Source organism: Cervus canadensis, chromosome X (genome assembly GCF_019320065.1).
Source record: "Cervus canadensis isolate Bull #8, Minnesota chromosome X, ASM1932006v1, whole genome shotgun sequence".
Lineage (NCBI taxonomy): Eukaryota > Metazoa > Chordata > Mammalia > Artiodactyla > Cervidae > Cervus > Cervus canadensis.
This window is the reverse complement of record NC_057419.1, coordinates 95,428,837-95,444,034: the sequence shown is the minus strand read 5'-3', so window position 1 is coordinate 95,444,034 and position 15,198 is coordinate 95,428,837. Positions and strand designations below refer to the sequence as shown.

General features: G+C 40.6%; 1 protein-coding gene across 2 annotated transcripts; it reads right to left on the bottom strand.

Moving 5' to 3' along the window:
• Window positions 1-5,389: 5,389 nt before the first annotated feature.
• Window positions 5,390-10,757, bottom strand: SERPINA7 (serpin family A member 7). Of its 2 annotated transcripts, none has more exons than XM_043458778.1 (5): window positions 10,709-10,757; window positions 8,376-9,011; window positions 7,052-7,325; window positions 6,197-6,344; window positions 5,390-5,666 (listed from the first exon to the last, which is right to left on the bottom strand). In XM_043458778.1, the coding sequence occupies exons 1-5, from the start codon at window positions 10,713-10,715 to the stop codon at window positions 5,469-5,471; spliced, it is 1,263 nt and encodes a 420-aa protein (XP_043314713.1). In that variant the 5' UTR covers window positions 10,716-10,757; the 3' UTR covers window positions 5,390-5,468. The 2 variants fall into 2 exon arrangements, with proteins under 2 accessions (XP_043314713.1, XP_043314714.1); XM_043458779.1 differs by lacking the exon at window positions 10,709-10,757 and adding an exon at window positions 10,149-10,389.
• Window positions 10,758-15,198: the final 4,441 nt, after the last annotated feature.

The window sequence follows — 15,198 nt, the reverse complement described above, 5'->3', positions numbered from 1 at the left end:
CAAACACACACACACAGTGTGAAAGTCTTGTTGCTTACATGGTAAGGATTTTTCAAGAGAGTCAGATTCTTTTGCTCACCCAAAATCACTTCAGAGATCAGAGAAATAAAACTGGCTTGAGGTTTTTATGGTAAAAGGGTATGGAGATTCTTTTGTGCATGCAGGGACCTATGTAATTTGAACCTCCCATCAGCACCAAAGGAATGAAGACCTAGGTTTCTTGTAAACTTGCCCAGATGTGGTACACAAGAGGAATAGCAAGAGATGAGACTTAAAAGATGCTAGCAGTCAAACATTAAAACATGGATTCAGGGGACTTCCTTGGTGGCCAAGTGGTTAAGGCTCTGCCTTCCAATGCAGGGGTCACAGGTTTGATCTCTGGTCAGGGAATTAAGATCCCACATGCTGTACAGGTGGCCAAAAAATAGATTCAGACTATCACACCATCTAGACAAGGGCAGTTGACCCTCTCTATCAGGAGGAGGAAGAAATGTTACACAGTAGAAGCAAGCTGAATATGCTTGGCCCTAAAGAAAAAATCCACATAGTGTCTTTTGATATTCCTTTGACCAATTTTGATGGGGAATGGACATATGCAATAACCTTGGCCAAAGAAGTGCTCAAGACTTGTCAGGGATGAGGGTCTCAATCATATTACCAAGTGAGGTACAGAGACCAGCTGAAGAGAGGAGAAATGTAGAATAGATAGTGGAGGACTCTGGAGGATCTCCTTCTTGGACTTAGTATGAAAAAGTAGATTTTGGCAGCATTAGAAGTAGATTGTGTTGGACATGGAAGTGTACCATACATATTCCTCTTCAAGAAAGGACTTCTTTTTTCAGATTCTAGTTGTCCAGTTAGTAGAAAGCCTTCTGCTTTCAGACATTTTAAAGATAGTCTTAGTTGTAGAGAGATGTCTGGCCCATATCCAATGACTGATTGAAGTGGTTGTGTGAAGGCCCATCCATTTCATTGCATCAGTTGCAAAGGCACTCCCTAATAAACATTGTGTATGTTGAAACTCAACATTCATAAAAAACTAAGATCATGGCATCTGGTCCCACCACTTCATGGCAAATAGATGGGGAAAAAAGGAAACAGTGACAGATTTTATTTTCTTGGGCTCCAAAAATCACTGCAGACAGTGACTGAAGCCATGAAATTAAAAGAAGCTTGCTCCTTGGAAGGAAAGCTATGGCAAAGCTAAACAATGTATTAAAAAGCAGAGACATCACTTTGCCGACCAAGGTCCATATAGTCAAAGCTACGGTTTTTCCAGTAGTCATGTACAGAACTGAGAATTGGACTATAAAGAAGGCTAAGCACTGAAGAACTGATGCTTTTGAATTGGGGTGCTGGAGAAGACTCTTGAGAGTCCCTTGGACTTCAAGGGGATCAAACCTGCTGATACTAAAGGAAATCAACCCTGAATATTCATTGGAATATTGCTGTTGCTGAAGCTGAAGGTCCAATACCTTGGCCACCTGATGCAAAAAGCTGACTCATTGGAAAAGACCCTGATGCTGGGAAAGACTGAAGGCAAAAAGAGAAGGGGCCGGCAGAGGATGAGCTGGTTAGATGACATCACCAACTCAATGGACATGAATTTGAGCAAACTGAGAGATAGTGAAGGACAGGAAAACCTGGTGTGCTCCAGTCCATGGGGTCTCAAAGAGTCAGACACAACTTAGTGACTGAACAACAGCAACAATGATGAACTCTGCCTCCTTCCTGGAGAATGTAACCTGCAGCATCCCAACTAGTGCTACCAATTTCTGTATGACTTGAAATAAGGCTAGTGTTATGAATAGGATATATGTATTCCTCCCATTCATATGATGAAGGCCTGTCTCGGCAGTGTGGCTATATATGGACTAAGGAAATAATTAAGGCTAAGTGAGGTGGCCGGAGTGGGGACCTTTTCTAATAAGATTAGTGTTCTTATAAGAAGAGATACCTAGGAGCTCAGTGGCTCTTCCCACACACAAGTATGCCTGAGAGAAAAAGGCATGAGAGCACATGGCACAAAGGCCTCAACTAAGAAGAAAGATTTCAACATAAATGTGATTTGCCAGCACCTTGATCACAGACCTCTAGCCTTCAAAACCATGAGAAAAAAAGTTTCTCTTGTTTAAGCCTATCAGTTTGTGGTGTTGTTATGGCAGTCTGATCAGACTAATACAGCCAGGCTGCTTAGTAAATATTCTCACAGTAAATCTAATTCTTAAAGAAGACAGAAATTTATTTCTAGTCTCTCAATCATCTGCAATAAGAATTTTAGGTCAGTGGCCACCTCTCTTCCATGTAGGTATTTAGATATTAAGGCCTTTTCCATTCTGTTTTATTGCAAAGGCAGAATTTTTAACCTGGAGTCCAGAAAAACTCCAAGGATGTTGAAGGATAAAATTCTGAGAACCTATACATTTGTTTATGAAAAAAATTATCTATAATTTTACCAGCCTCCAACCAAAATTTAGCATTTTGTTCATTTATAAATGTGGGTCACAAACCACAGTAGTGGCCACTGTACCTGTGATTTTTGTCACAAAGTTCACATAATTTCAAAGCACATTATTATTGTTGGAGATATCTTGAAATATCACATACTTCCTATTACTTCGGAAATAATGTTTTCATTATACCACGTTGAAGCATACATATTACCACATTAGTAATTTCAATTGTGCTATTTTTATAATTATATTTCAATATTACTGATGGCCTTTGTAATGCTAAATTTTTTGGCATTTAAATACTACCCTGAAAAGAGGCACATATATTGCACCATGCTAAAGAGCTCTTCATTTTCCTGGTAATCAAACTCTTAATACATCATAAGTAAGTCCACAATCCAGTTCAAATGAGATGGAAAAAGAATGAAAGAGGTACCTGACTTATTGTAATGCCCTGACTAGTAAACGTCACACCACACCTATACTCATATTCCATTGATGAGAACTTAGTCTCAGGGGCACCCTTAATTGTAAGAAAGGCTAAGAAATGTAATATATTAAGGAAGACTTGTGTCTATGATTCTATTACAATGGAGAAAGGAAAAAAGAGCTAATTAACTTCATACAATCTATGCCACTACTCTTTTGTACCTTGTCCCCCTGCAAGTTTTCTCCCTTTTGTTCTAAGAGTTTAATCATAGATTTTTATTGGGTTTTTCTGTGCAGAGAGATTTGTTTTCTCCTTTCTGCTCCATTTTTAATAATGTGTATTTATTTTTCTTATCTTGCCGTATTCACTGGGACCTCCAGGGTAACGTTTAATAGGAACAATGATAAAGTATTTGCCTTTTTTCCCAATTTAGTAAAAATTCTGCTGTGAACTTTTACTGATAAATGATATATTGGTATAGGTATTTTATGGCTAACATTTATGAAATTAAGGAATTTATATTTTAGTCCTGATTTGCTAGAATAAACTGAGAATTATAAGGTAAATAGTGACCATCCTTCATGATCCAGATACAGGAATAAGTGATTAAATGAAATTTATTCTCTAATAAGATACATGAACTGCTAGAAAGATAGTGTCTTCGTAATTCCCAACTTACAATTGGAGAAACTGATATTTCTCTCAGAACAATTTCTGATTGAACTCATTTGGGCAGGTTTAGAGAGGGAAATGTATGGCATTTACTCAGGTCTCTGGAGGTAGGGCCTGAGCTAGAAAGCATATCTGCAAATCAGGAGACCCTCACTATAACCTTGGCTCTGGCCCTAAGTTACTGGCTAATGTTGACCAACAGGAATAACAATTAATATTTATAAGGCTTTTTATCAAATATCTGGGCTTCCCAGGTGGCGCTAGTGGTAAAGAACCCACCTGCCAGTGCAGGAGATGTAAGAGACTCAGGTTCAATTTCTGGGTCAGGAAGAATCCCTGGAGGAGGGCATGGCAACCCACTCCAGTATTCTTGCCTGGAGAATTCCATGGACAGAGGAGCCTGGCAGGCTACAGTCCATGAAGTCACAAACAGTCGGACACGACTGAGCAGCTAACACTTTCCTTATCAGATGTCTGGCTCTGTGATGAGAACATTACATGCATTATAGCAGGAAGGTTCACAAAATCCTGATGACATGGATATCATTAGTGTTCCCATTTTAAAGATGAGGAAAACAAAGTGAAGGGTTTAAGTACCTTGTCCAAGATCACAAAGTACCTTGTCCAAGCAGCAAAGCCAGAATTGTAATGTAACCTCAGTGAAACCAAACTGCATGTTAGCAATGATTTTTCTGTCCTATAAATCACCTTTCCTGTCTGGACTTCCAACTTATTATCCATAAAACCAAAATGTAAGCTATACCAGGAGTAAGCAAACCTCCATCCAAATTGTCTAATAAAACACTAGAATGTTTATGGGCTATATACTTTTCTAAACATATATATTTACTTCAACCTGAAAGTACAATATTCACGAAAGCACTTATGCACTTGTTATTATTTCCCTGCCACTGAAGAATTGCACCTTAGAGATAGAATTTCAGATAGTACATCATTGACAGTCACAGTACTATTTGTTGTACTGAATTCTAATACTGGGGCTTTGAATACATATTGTCTGAGATGAAGTTTAGTTTAGTAGATGAGGGTAGAACATGAACAGACAAGGGAAAGTTGCTGAAGCACCTGAGAACAGGGGGTATAAAACTTCAATAAAACTAACCAGGATATTTATACTTTAGCAAGTGGGACAGGGGTACAACTTTTGGAAAGGGGTCTGATTAGAATACAGAAAAGGAAGGGCTGTGAGTTATAATATGAATGAATCACTTTCCTTCTTCTCTCCCAGCTTATAAATTAGCAATAAGAAAACATTTTTTTAAGGGCAAGATGGGCTTGTACAGTGAAGTTCATCTTTGTCTTTCTTGCTGTTTTGTACCATGCTTGTCAGGTCAAAAAAGCTACATCCCTAACAGTAGCTCTCAGTCGGTGGCTCAGCCCTGTAGTGAAAACATCTTTTTACAAGCCACCAGTGGCAGTTCTGGCAAGAACGCAGAGAACAGTTTTGATTAGGTGGGAAGAAGGAGGTTGAGAAGTTCACATATAATCCACTGCATTTATGCTGCTTAATATTCACTGTACTTTTTATTGGAATCATGGGGTATGAGGACCTGACCTTCATTTCAACTATTTGCCAAGAGGGCAGAAGACAGGGCATTTGTCAGCCCAGTAAAATTCCTTGGAGCTAACTAATTGGGATGGGAGTGGATGTTCTGACAAAGAAGAACACATTGACATGGGGCATTCCTGGGCTTTGGATACTGAGCCACTCATTGACTATCTGAACACAAGAGTGGCCTCTTTCACACCCAGTGTAGTTCGTCTAGGGTCCAGCCTCCACCCCTGCACAAAGGAAATCATGTCCAAGCCTATATCGATCGCATCAGGCTATACTATTTATTTATTTCTCATTGCAATAAGCACATGAAATTAGCCAATAGCCTCTTTCCCAACTACACTTCCGTTGGGTCCACAACCTTCCCTAGAAAGAGAATACTCCTAGTGTTTTTCTCCAATATCAACAACAGGAAAGATCTATCAAATTGGATGATAGGAAGAAGAAGAGTTGTCTCAGGCTGATTCAGGAATCTGACTTCAGGAACGGCTTCAGTTCCCTTTTCACCAATGTAAAACATAGCCTTGTGGGCAACCTGTTGGGGGAGAACAAACACTGCTGATCCCCTGAAGAAACAGGAAATGACTTTGAAACAGTTTAGAAGTAGGGAAGTAGAAGGAAGGATGGGGCTACCCCTTTACTATACCATGTTGATGGTGCTTGAATATGAAAGACACTAGTCTAAGTGTAGTTAATGAATCTATGCTGATTTTAGAACTTGCTGTCAAGGGACCACCTTTTATTCATGGCTTTTGACCAGAAGTTATTTATTAAGCTTTCTCCTGCCCCTACCACCTCCTCAAGAACTGTATCCCATCAGAGTCAATTCTGATGATTATGTTCTTCCATCAGAATCACTTTAGAACATGAAAGTTGAGGATGGAAGTAAATGTTACAATGACTTGTTTTGGGGGTAATGAGAATGATCCTGGAGTAAATGTGGCCTAGGAAGAATTATTCTGCCTCTATAGGCTTCAGAATCATCACTGGTAAAATGAAAGATCTGAATTAACTGCTTGTCAATGGCCCTTATATCTCATATATTAAAGGACTCTATCAACTTACATTGGAAATTTTAAGACCATTGTCTTTTGTGAGTCCAGAAAAGTCAGCATTGTCAGCAAAAGCATCCTGGATGCCCATCTTCAGAAGGATGTCTCCAAGGTCATATGTGGCAGAAATGGAAAACTTTGGAACAAATAAGTCAACCCACCTGTCGGGAAAGGAAGAGGGAACATATGGCTATTAGAACACCAAGCTCATGATTCCCTCCCTTTCTGTCTCCTTGGTATGGTCTTGGACTCTGTTGCTTCCCTAGGTATTGATAACCACTACTATGCAGGTCAACACATGATACCAAAGCCTCAGAAGTTATCCTAGAAGGAATGCTCTCTGGTTCAGCCCATTTGGGACTGCGGTAATGGAAGCTGGAAGATGTTACCCACTTATAATAAAAAACAAACATCTCTAGGGATATTCACAAAGGTTGTGATGTCAATGGCATGAATGTCAATTGGTAGTACCAGGAGAATTTCATGGATTTCCATCTAACACTTCTAGCCCAGTGTGGAACATCTATCGATATCTTACCCATCCCCCAAGCTCCAGGTGGACTCTGGGAAAGCATCATTTTTACTAGCTGGCTGACTTTGCATAGTTCATTTCATTTTTCTAGTCCCAACTTCTTCATTTGAAAAATTCTTATAATATTATCTCCTTTGCAGGTTTATTGATGAGTTTAGATGAAATAATGTATGTAAAGTACCCAGCAAAGGGATTGGCAAAGAGGATCTCCTCACTATACTTTAGGGGTCATCACACAGCTCTTAAGTGGTCCAGAGTGTCTCTCCTGCCTCTGGATTTCTTCTGAACTTAGTCTTATGCCCACCCTCCACTTTTCACATCATCTAAGATGTTTACCCCTTCCGCAGTAAGCGGTTCCACTTCTTCAGTGTTTTAGATGACATGGCCCCTTCCACCCACTCCATCTGACCCTCCTTGGGAAGGACAAAGAGTGCCAGAGCATTCTTGCTGTAGTCCATTTGCAGCACTGTGCAGTTCAGCTCTGTATCCACCAGGTGATAGTATTGTTCCATCTGGTGCATCATGGGCACTTGCACTGTTGTGGTCTTGTCCACTAAGAAGCTGGAACCCTCTTCTGTCTTGGATGGATCAAAGGGATTTGCCCACTGGGCTTAAAATACAAAGAGGAGAGAGTTTGTTTTAAACCTGTATTAGTGCCAATGTGAACCTCTCCATCAGTCATCTAATCTAGTAATGAATACCACCACAGAGGTAGGTAACTCCTGTCAACCAGTTTTAAAAATGAGTGACTGAGGATCAGGGAGAGATAGTGACTTTACATGGTCTCCCAGGTAGCTGGTGGCAGAGCCAGGAGTCACACCCAGGGCTATTGGACTCCATGTTCAACAGATGTTCCGTCTGTGTTCAAAATCACTATACTTACACTAAACCCATCAGAGCCACAGTTTCCTCTTCCGTAAAAAGGTATAAGCACATCCAACACACAGGATGAAATGAGACAACGGATCTGTTCTGCCGTTTTATCCGTCTACAAGTGTGTGATTTGTGGCCAAGAATCGTTCACTCTTCCACCAAACATGGCTGACATGTGCTGTAGAACCAGGAGAAATCATTTGGGCACAGCACCTTCAGAAAAGAGTCACATGATTCTTGTTGTTACAAGAACCAGTTTTAGAATCAGACAAACCTGGGTGGGAATACCAGCTCTGAAATTCATTAACTGTGAAGATTAGATGAGACAATGTGTGTCAACTACACATGTAGCATGGAACTTAGTATATAGTGGGTACATAGTACATGATAGAAGTCTTTATGTAACATGCCCAAGAATGAACAGCAAGTGAGGATCACAATAAGGTTTTAAACTAATTCTGTTTACTGCCAAGTGCAAGCTTGTCTCACCTCACCAAATCTTTTGGAAACCATGATCCTTTAGCTAGATGTGAGCAAGGTGTTCAAACCATTGTAACTCCCCATCTCTCTGAGTGTTCCGTCTCCCTAGAGATTTCCTGGTTTCATCCACAGAGCTATGTGTCCCTCTGGGAATATTCAAAATTACACACAACTATATCCAGTGGAACAGGTCTTTGTGGTACGAGAGACACCCACTAATGCCAGTGAGAAGACACCATGAGCTCCCTCCAGTGCCCCATCAAATTACTGGAACATTGAACTAGAAATTGACATCTTAGAACCTTACCTTTAAAGCAAAGATAGTTCACCAGGACCGTGACGGTGTTTGGTTTGAGGTCTTGGATGAGGTCCACAATTTTCCCTTTGGTTTGCCTCTCCACATGACTATTGATCTCCTGCTGGGCTGCAGAAACATTGGAGAAGTCGGTAGAAAAGACTTCAGTCTCATAGAGGTTCTTGACATCATCCAAGAACTTTGCCAGTGGTTTCAGCTGCTTCCCAATGAAAAGGGCATTTCCCATCTGTAATTCCAGCTCCTTCTTTGGAAAATTCAGTGAACAGATCAGGTGTTGGAAGCCCTGCTGGATCTCTGCCATTGGGGTATCTGTAAGGTTGAACCCCAAACTTTCCAGGATTTGAGTTTGGGTGCTGGAGCAGGCCCCGAGGGAGAGCATGGCCAATCCTGCAGAGATGCTCACAGGGGAAAAGAAGATGTTCTGATCTGGAGTCTCCACCGTGAACCTCCGGTACAGGTTGAATGCAAAGTCAGCATTGATAGATGACATCTTATAGAGAGTGGCATTTTGTTGGGGGGAAAGGCAGGACGTTATTTTGCCTTCACAGCTGTTAGGTGGTGCACAATGAAGCCCAAGTATCAAGAGAACCAGAGAGAAGAACAGTGGCATTTTGGAAGGAAGGTAATCTATAAGAGATGAGGTGAGAAAACCATTGGGGAATCTTAGCTGGATGAAAACTCTGAATCAGAAACATGTAATAATCATGCATCGTGATTAGTAAAACAGTAGAAAATATTCAATGGTGAGGCTTTTCTCCCCTGAAAAACTAATGACACATCTAATAGGAGCAGAAAATAGGTTCTTGGGGCCACAGAAACAGTGGCAAGGATTTCATTCAGATGTAATAGTGACGTATGAAAATTCTGGGAGTAAACTGAATTTATGGAAATTGAAGTACTTCTTATTTGAACTAGAGGCAACCTTTTGGAGTGAAAAGAATCTTTAGATAATATTAGCACTCTTCTGCTTACATTGTTTTTTTATATATAAGAATTTTAGATTTTTTTTTATTTTGACATTTTTCCTAAGATAAAATCTATGAGAGGTGAGATGAGAGAAAGCTTGTATTTTTCTTTGAATAAAAGACTAAAGGAGGGATTTCCATCGTGGTTCAGTGGTTAGAACTCCATCCTTCCACTGCAAGGGGCACAGATTCGATCGCTGACAAGGGAACTAATATCCTACATGCCATGCTGTGTGGCCAGAAAAAAAGGGGGGAAATAATTTTCACAAGAAAAGTATGTTTAGTTGGAATGGAAGGGTGGTAATTTATGGAGCCATGTACATGATCATGAGCTGAAATTAATACATTCATGCAACATATGGAAAGTATAGGAATATTTCTAAATAACAGGAAAATGAAAGTGTAACTTTTTGCATTTCAGATCTCTGTCACCATCAGTATAATACAAAGTAATTTCTAAGTTGCAAGGCATCTAAACACTATTATTCTTATATTCATTCATGCTATATTTTTAATTATCAGAGCAACAATCAGAAAATATGATGTAAGATTCTCTGAGCCTGAAAGAGTACAAGACAGCAGAGTAAGGGAGTCAGCTGTGGAATCCAATGACCATGGACAGGAGTGATATGAAGAAAGAAATAGTCCTCTATTTTCTTCCTGCGTGATCTTATATCCACTTCCAGGAACTAAACTGCCATAGCACAAAACTACATACTGTATTACAGTGTTCTTCTATATTCTCAGTAATTTGTCCAGCTGTCTACTGCATGTATTCACTAGAATGTTCCACACATACCTCAGTTTCAATTTGGAAATCTGTTTCCTAATGTAAACACATGGATCGTCTCCTTGACCCTCAAGGCTGCTCCTTCATCTTCATTCCATATCACTATCTACTGAGGTTCCTATGCCAGAAACCTGGGAGTCATCTTCGGGGTTTCTTCATTCTCATCCCCCACATATAATGAGTTATGATGCCCTATGAGTGGTACCTTCTAAATACCTCTCAAAACTGTTCCTTTCTCTCCCTTTCTACTGCCACTGCCTCAGTTTATGGACTAAACTACCACTATGCCACCTGGGAAGCTTAAACTATTTCACCATCTCCTAGCAAGTCACATAGCCTTCAATCTCTCCCAATCCAACACCCCTGCTTCTACCCCTCTGTCCAATCTCCATGTTGTCATCAAAGTCCTTTTTCTGAAAAAGTCACAGAGGCTAGTAGGGGGTCAATTATCAGGTGATCACACTTAGACCTTGGCCTCTAGAATTAACAATCTGAAGCTCATGATTATTTGGAATCCTGACTTGCTGACAGAAATGCTCAAAGTTCCAAAAGAGGAAAAAAGTACTTACAGCACATGCCCAAGAAGCCACTTGCATATCTCAGAAAGCAAAATCTTTCCATTTTTATAATGTGCCCTCCTCTATTGCAAAAGTAGAGTGTTCTTAGTTACTCATTAACACCAGGCATTAGCCCTGGGATGATAGTTTCAAAGCTGATGTACAAAACCAAGGCCAAAAAGAGCAAAGTGAAAAATGATAAGGATGGAACTTTGAATGATTGCTTTGCTGTCACATCTTTCAGCTATAAGAGAGGAAAAGGATGGTCAGAGCTGGTAGGGTCTGGGTTTGTGCCTTTTCAGCAGGCAGAATGAGTACCAGAGGCAAAATTGCCAAGAGGCAGCAGGACAGACTGTTTTCTTTATCACGGCTGGGATCGGCAGCCTTTTAAAGGAAAGGTACACACAGGCAGAGACTGGGTGAACCTCTTTAATGGGTGCTGTAGAAATTATTTACACATTGGCTTGGAGGAGATGGTATCAAAAGTAGCTTCCAATTCCAGATTTCCGATGCTGGACACATCTACGTCTACTCAGGGGGAAATCAGTCCTGTCCTCTGGTCACTAAAATCTCCTGTTCCATCCCTTGGGCCACAGGACCTTAAAAAGGATGCAGAAGGAGCCAAGGAGAGTGGAATCAAAGGTTTCATTGTCCAATATTCACTATGTTACTGAAATGTGTGCTGCAAAGAAGCAGAGGGAGCTAAGAGCACTGGACTCGCTCAGGAGACCTGAGTTCAACCTTACCTCTGCCAATTTCTAGATCTAGTGGTAGAAGTAGTATTAGCAGTGGTCATAGTAGCAGCAGCAGCAACTCCAGAGTATTTAGCATGTGCAGGGTGTGATGTGAAGCATCTAATTTCAGAAACTAGCTGCTTCAGGACTATATTAAGGATGTGTATATGTTAAGATTGGGGTGATTGTTGGGGGAATGGGAGTTAGTTTGAGATAAGCTTAGATCACAGTCTATGGTGGGACTTTAAAGCCAAGTTAAATAGTGCAAACTTTACCTATAGGGCATTAGAAAGCCACTGGGGGATTTTGACAAGGCAGTGACTAGACAGAGGGTGATAGTACGATGACATTGTTTCTTCTTAAGCAAACATCGATAGAGCTCCTACTGTGTGGAGATGACCACACTTAGCACTGGGATTTCAAAAAAGACTGCCAACTATCAGTTTTGAACCCAAGGGATCTTTCTAACTACCTGACACCCACTGCGCAAACTGAACAGAAGATGGTACACCTCACCCACGGATGCATTTGTCCTGCCACAAGGAATGGAAAGCTCAGAGCTCCCAACACTGAGGTCAGTCCATACCCACTCCTGGTATACAACATATAATCTACTCTCAGTTATAGGTATTTGCTTCCGACGAGACTGTCTAGAAAGAAAATTTCCAAAGTTGCACCCTCTAGCGTCCTAGTCAGGCAATAGCACGGCTTATTTTCTGTGATTCAGCTGAGCTTTGCTAGCAGGCAGGAACTTCAGGATCTGCTGACACGTGAGAAGGGCAACCCTCCCCCACCCCCACAGACTCCCCTATTCTGCCTTCTAGAGTCCTGTGTTCCTGTCATGGCTTTGCTATGTAAGCGTTGTGTAATTTGGGGAAAGTAACTTAACATCCCTGAACCTCAGTTTCCTCTCCTCTATAGTGAAATGATATGGGCTTCCCTGATAGCTCAGTTGGTAAAGAATCCGCCTGCAATGCCGGACACCCCGGTTCGATTCCTGGGTTGGGAAGACCAACTGGAGAAGGGATAGGCTACCCACTCCAGTATTCTGGCCTGGAGAATTCCATGGACTGAAGTTCATGGGTTCTGAAGAACCCACTGAAGAACATGGGTTAACAAAGAGTCGGATACAATTAAGCGACTTTCACTACTTTCACTACTACGTTTATAGTGGAATGATAACAATCCCCATATTATGTGGTTATCAGAAGTATTAAGTAAAATTTAGAGATGCTGTCTGGAAGCTCCTATATTGTACTTGGCACATAGGAGAGATCCAGAAACTGTTAATTCGCTTCCTCTTCATCTATTATCTTGATTCTCTTCCCCTACCCCAAGTCTCCACAGTTCTGTCCTCCACCTCCCTCTCATTCCTGACTATTGTTCAGTTCTGCATTCTGGAAATACATTCTCCCTAAGATGAAATTGCCTGACTGACTGTTAATGTGCAAGATCTTCTTTAAAACTTACATTTAAAACAATCGTTTCAGTCTTGTATAAAACTGCTGGAACTAGCACATTGAATACAGAATCTCTAGAAAGTGCAGCCATATCAATAAACTCAACTAAATCCAAAAATATGTCTCTCTTATAATTCAGAGAACCATTTAATTACTTTGTCATTTATTTTCATATTCTCTCTATAGAATACAAATTGGGTTTTCAGCTGCCTTTACCCCACTAGACCAGAAAATCAATTTCAAAGTGTCATACTTTCATTAAGATTTCAATATTGTTTTTCACAGAAATGGAACAAATAATCCTACATTTGTACAAACCACAAAAGACCCTGAGTAGTCGAAGCAATCTTGAGAAAGAAGAACAATGCTGGAGATATCACACTCCATGGTTTCAAACTATACTATGAAGTTATAATAATCAAAACTATATGGCACTGGCACAAAAACAGACATATAGGTATCAATGGAACAGAACAGACAGCCCAGAAATAAGCCTATTTTTATATGTCCAATTAGTTTATGACAGAGGAGCCAAGAATATACAGTGGGGAGAACACAGTGTCTCTAATAAATGGTGTTTTGAAAACTGAACAGCCACATGCCAATGAGTGAGCTCAAAGTTGTTTAAAAACATAAATGTAAAACCTGAAACCATAAAACTCCTAGAAAAAAACATAGGCAATATGTACTTTGACATCAGTCATAATGACAATTTTTTTTTTTTTGATTCGTTTCCTCAGGTAAAGGAAACAAAAGCAAAAGTAACCAAACAGTACTATATAAAAATAAAAAGATTTTACACAGTGAAGGAAACTGATAGATTATAGTGAACAATATCAGATTCATGATCTCTGAAGAAGATTTAACTTCGGGATCAGGGACCAGGCTTAATCACTCAGAGCTTTTTTGTGTGGCAGAGGTTTCTATTACAGTGAAAAAAGATAGAGAAAGCTTCTGACATAGACATTGGAAGGGGGACAGAGTGTGCCCCCCTCACAAGTCTTAGCAAGGCCTTATATACTTTTGCCAGGCTCACTCCCACAACATACATCTTAAATTAATAAGATCAGAACTAACAATCAGTTCAGTTCGGTTCAGTCGCTCAGTCGTGTTCGACTCTTTGCAACCCCATGAATCGCAGCACGCCAGTCCTCCCTGTCCATCACCAACTCCCAGAGTCGACTCAAACTCATGTCCATCGAGTCAGTGATGCCATCCAGCTATCTCATCCTCCATCGTCCCCTTCTCCTACTGCCCCCAATCCCCCTCAGCATCAGGGTCTTTTCCAATGACTCAGCTCTTCGCATCAGGTGGCCAAAGTATTGGAGTTTCCACTTCAGCATCAGTGCTTGCAATGAACACCCAGGACTGATCTCCTTTAAGATGGCCTGGTTGGATCTCCTTGCAGTCCAAGGGACTCTCAAGAGTCTTCTCCAACACCACAGTTCAAAAGCATCAATTTTTCGGTGCTCAGCTTTCTTAACAGTCCAACTGTCACATCCATACATGACCACTGGAAAAACCATAGCCTTGACAAGACAGACCTTTGTTAGCAAAGTAATGTCTCTGCTTTTTAATATGCTGTCTAGGTTAGTCATAACTTTCCTTCCAAGGAGTAAGTATCTTTTAATTTCATGACTGCAATCACCATCTGCAGTGATTTTGGAGCCCAAAAAAATAAAGTCTGACACTGTTTCCACTGTTTCCCCACTTATTTGCCGTGAAGTGATGGGACCAGATGCCATGATCTTAGTTTTCTGACTGTTGAGCTTTAAGCCAACGTTTTCACTCTCCTCTTTCACTTTCATCAAGAGGCTTTTTAGTTCCTCTTCACTTTCTGCCATAAGGGTGGTGTCATTTGCATATCTGATGTTATTGATATTTCTCCCGGCAATCTTGATTCCAGCTTGTGCTTCTTCCAGCACAGTGTTTCTCGTGATGTACTCTGCATATAAGTTAAATAATAAGCAGGATGACCATATACAGCCTTGATGTACTCCTTTTCCTATTGGAACCAGTCTGCTATTCTATGTCCAGTTCTAACTGTTGCTTCCTGACCTGCATATAGGTTTCTCAAGATGCAGGTCAGGTGGTCTGGTATTCCCATTTCTTTCAGAATTTTCCACAGTTTATTGTGATCCACACAGTCAAAGGCTTTGGCATAGTCAATAAAGCAGAAATAGATGTTTTTCTGGAACTCTCTTGCTTTTTTGATGATCCAGCAGATGTTGGCAATTTGATCTCTGGTTCCTCTGCTTTTTCTAAAACCAGCTTGAACATCTGGAAGTTCACGGTTCACGTATTGCTA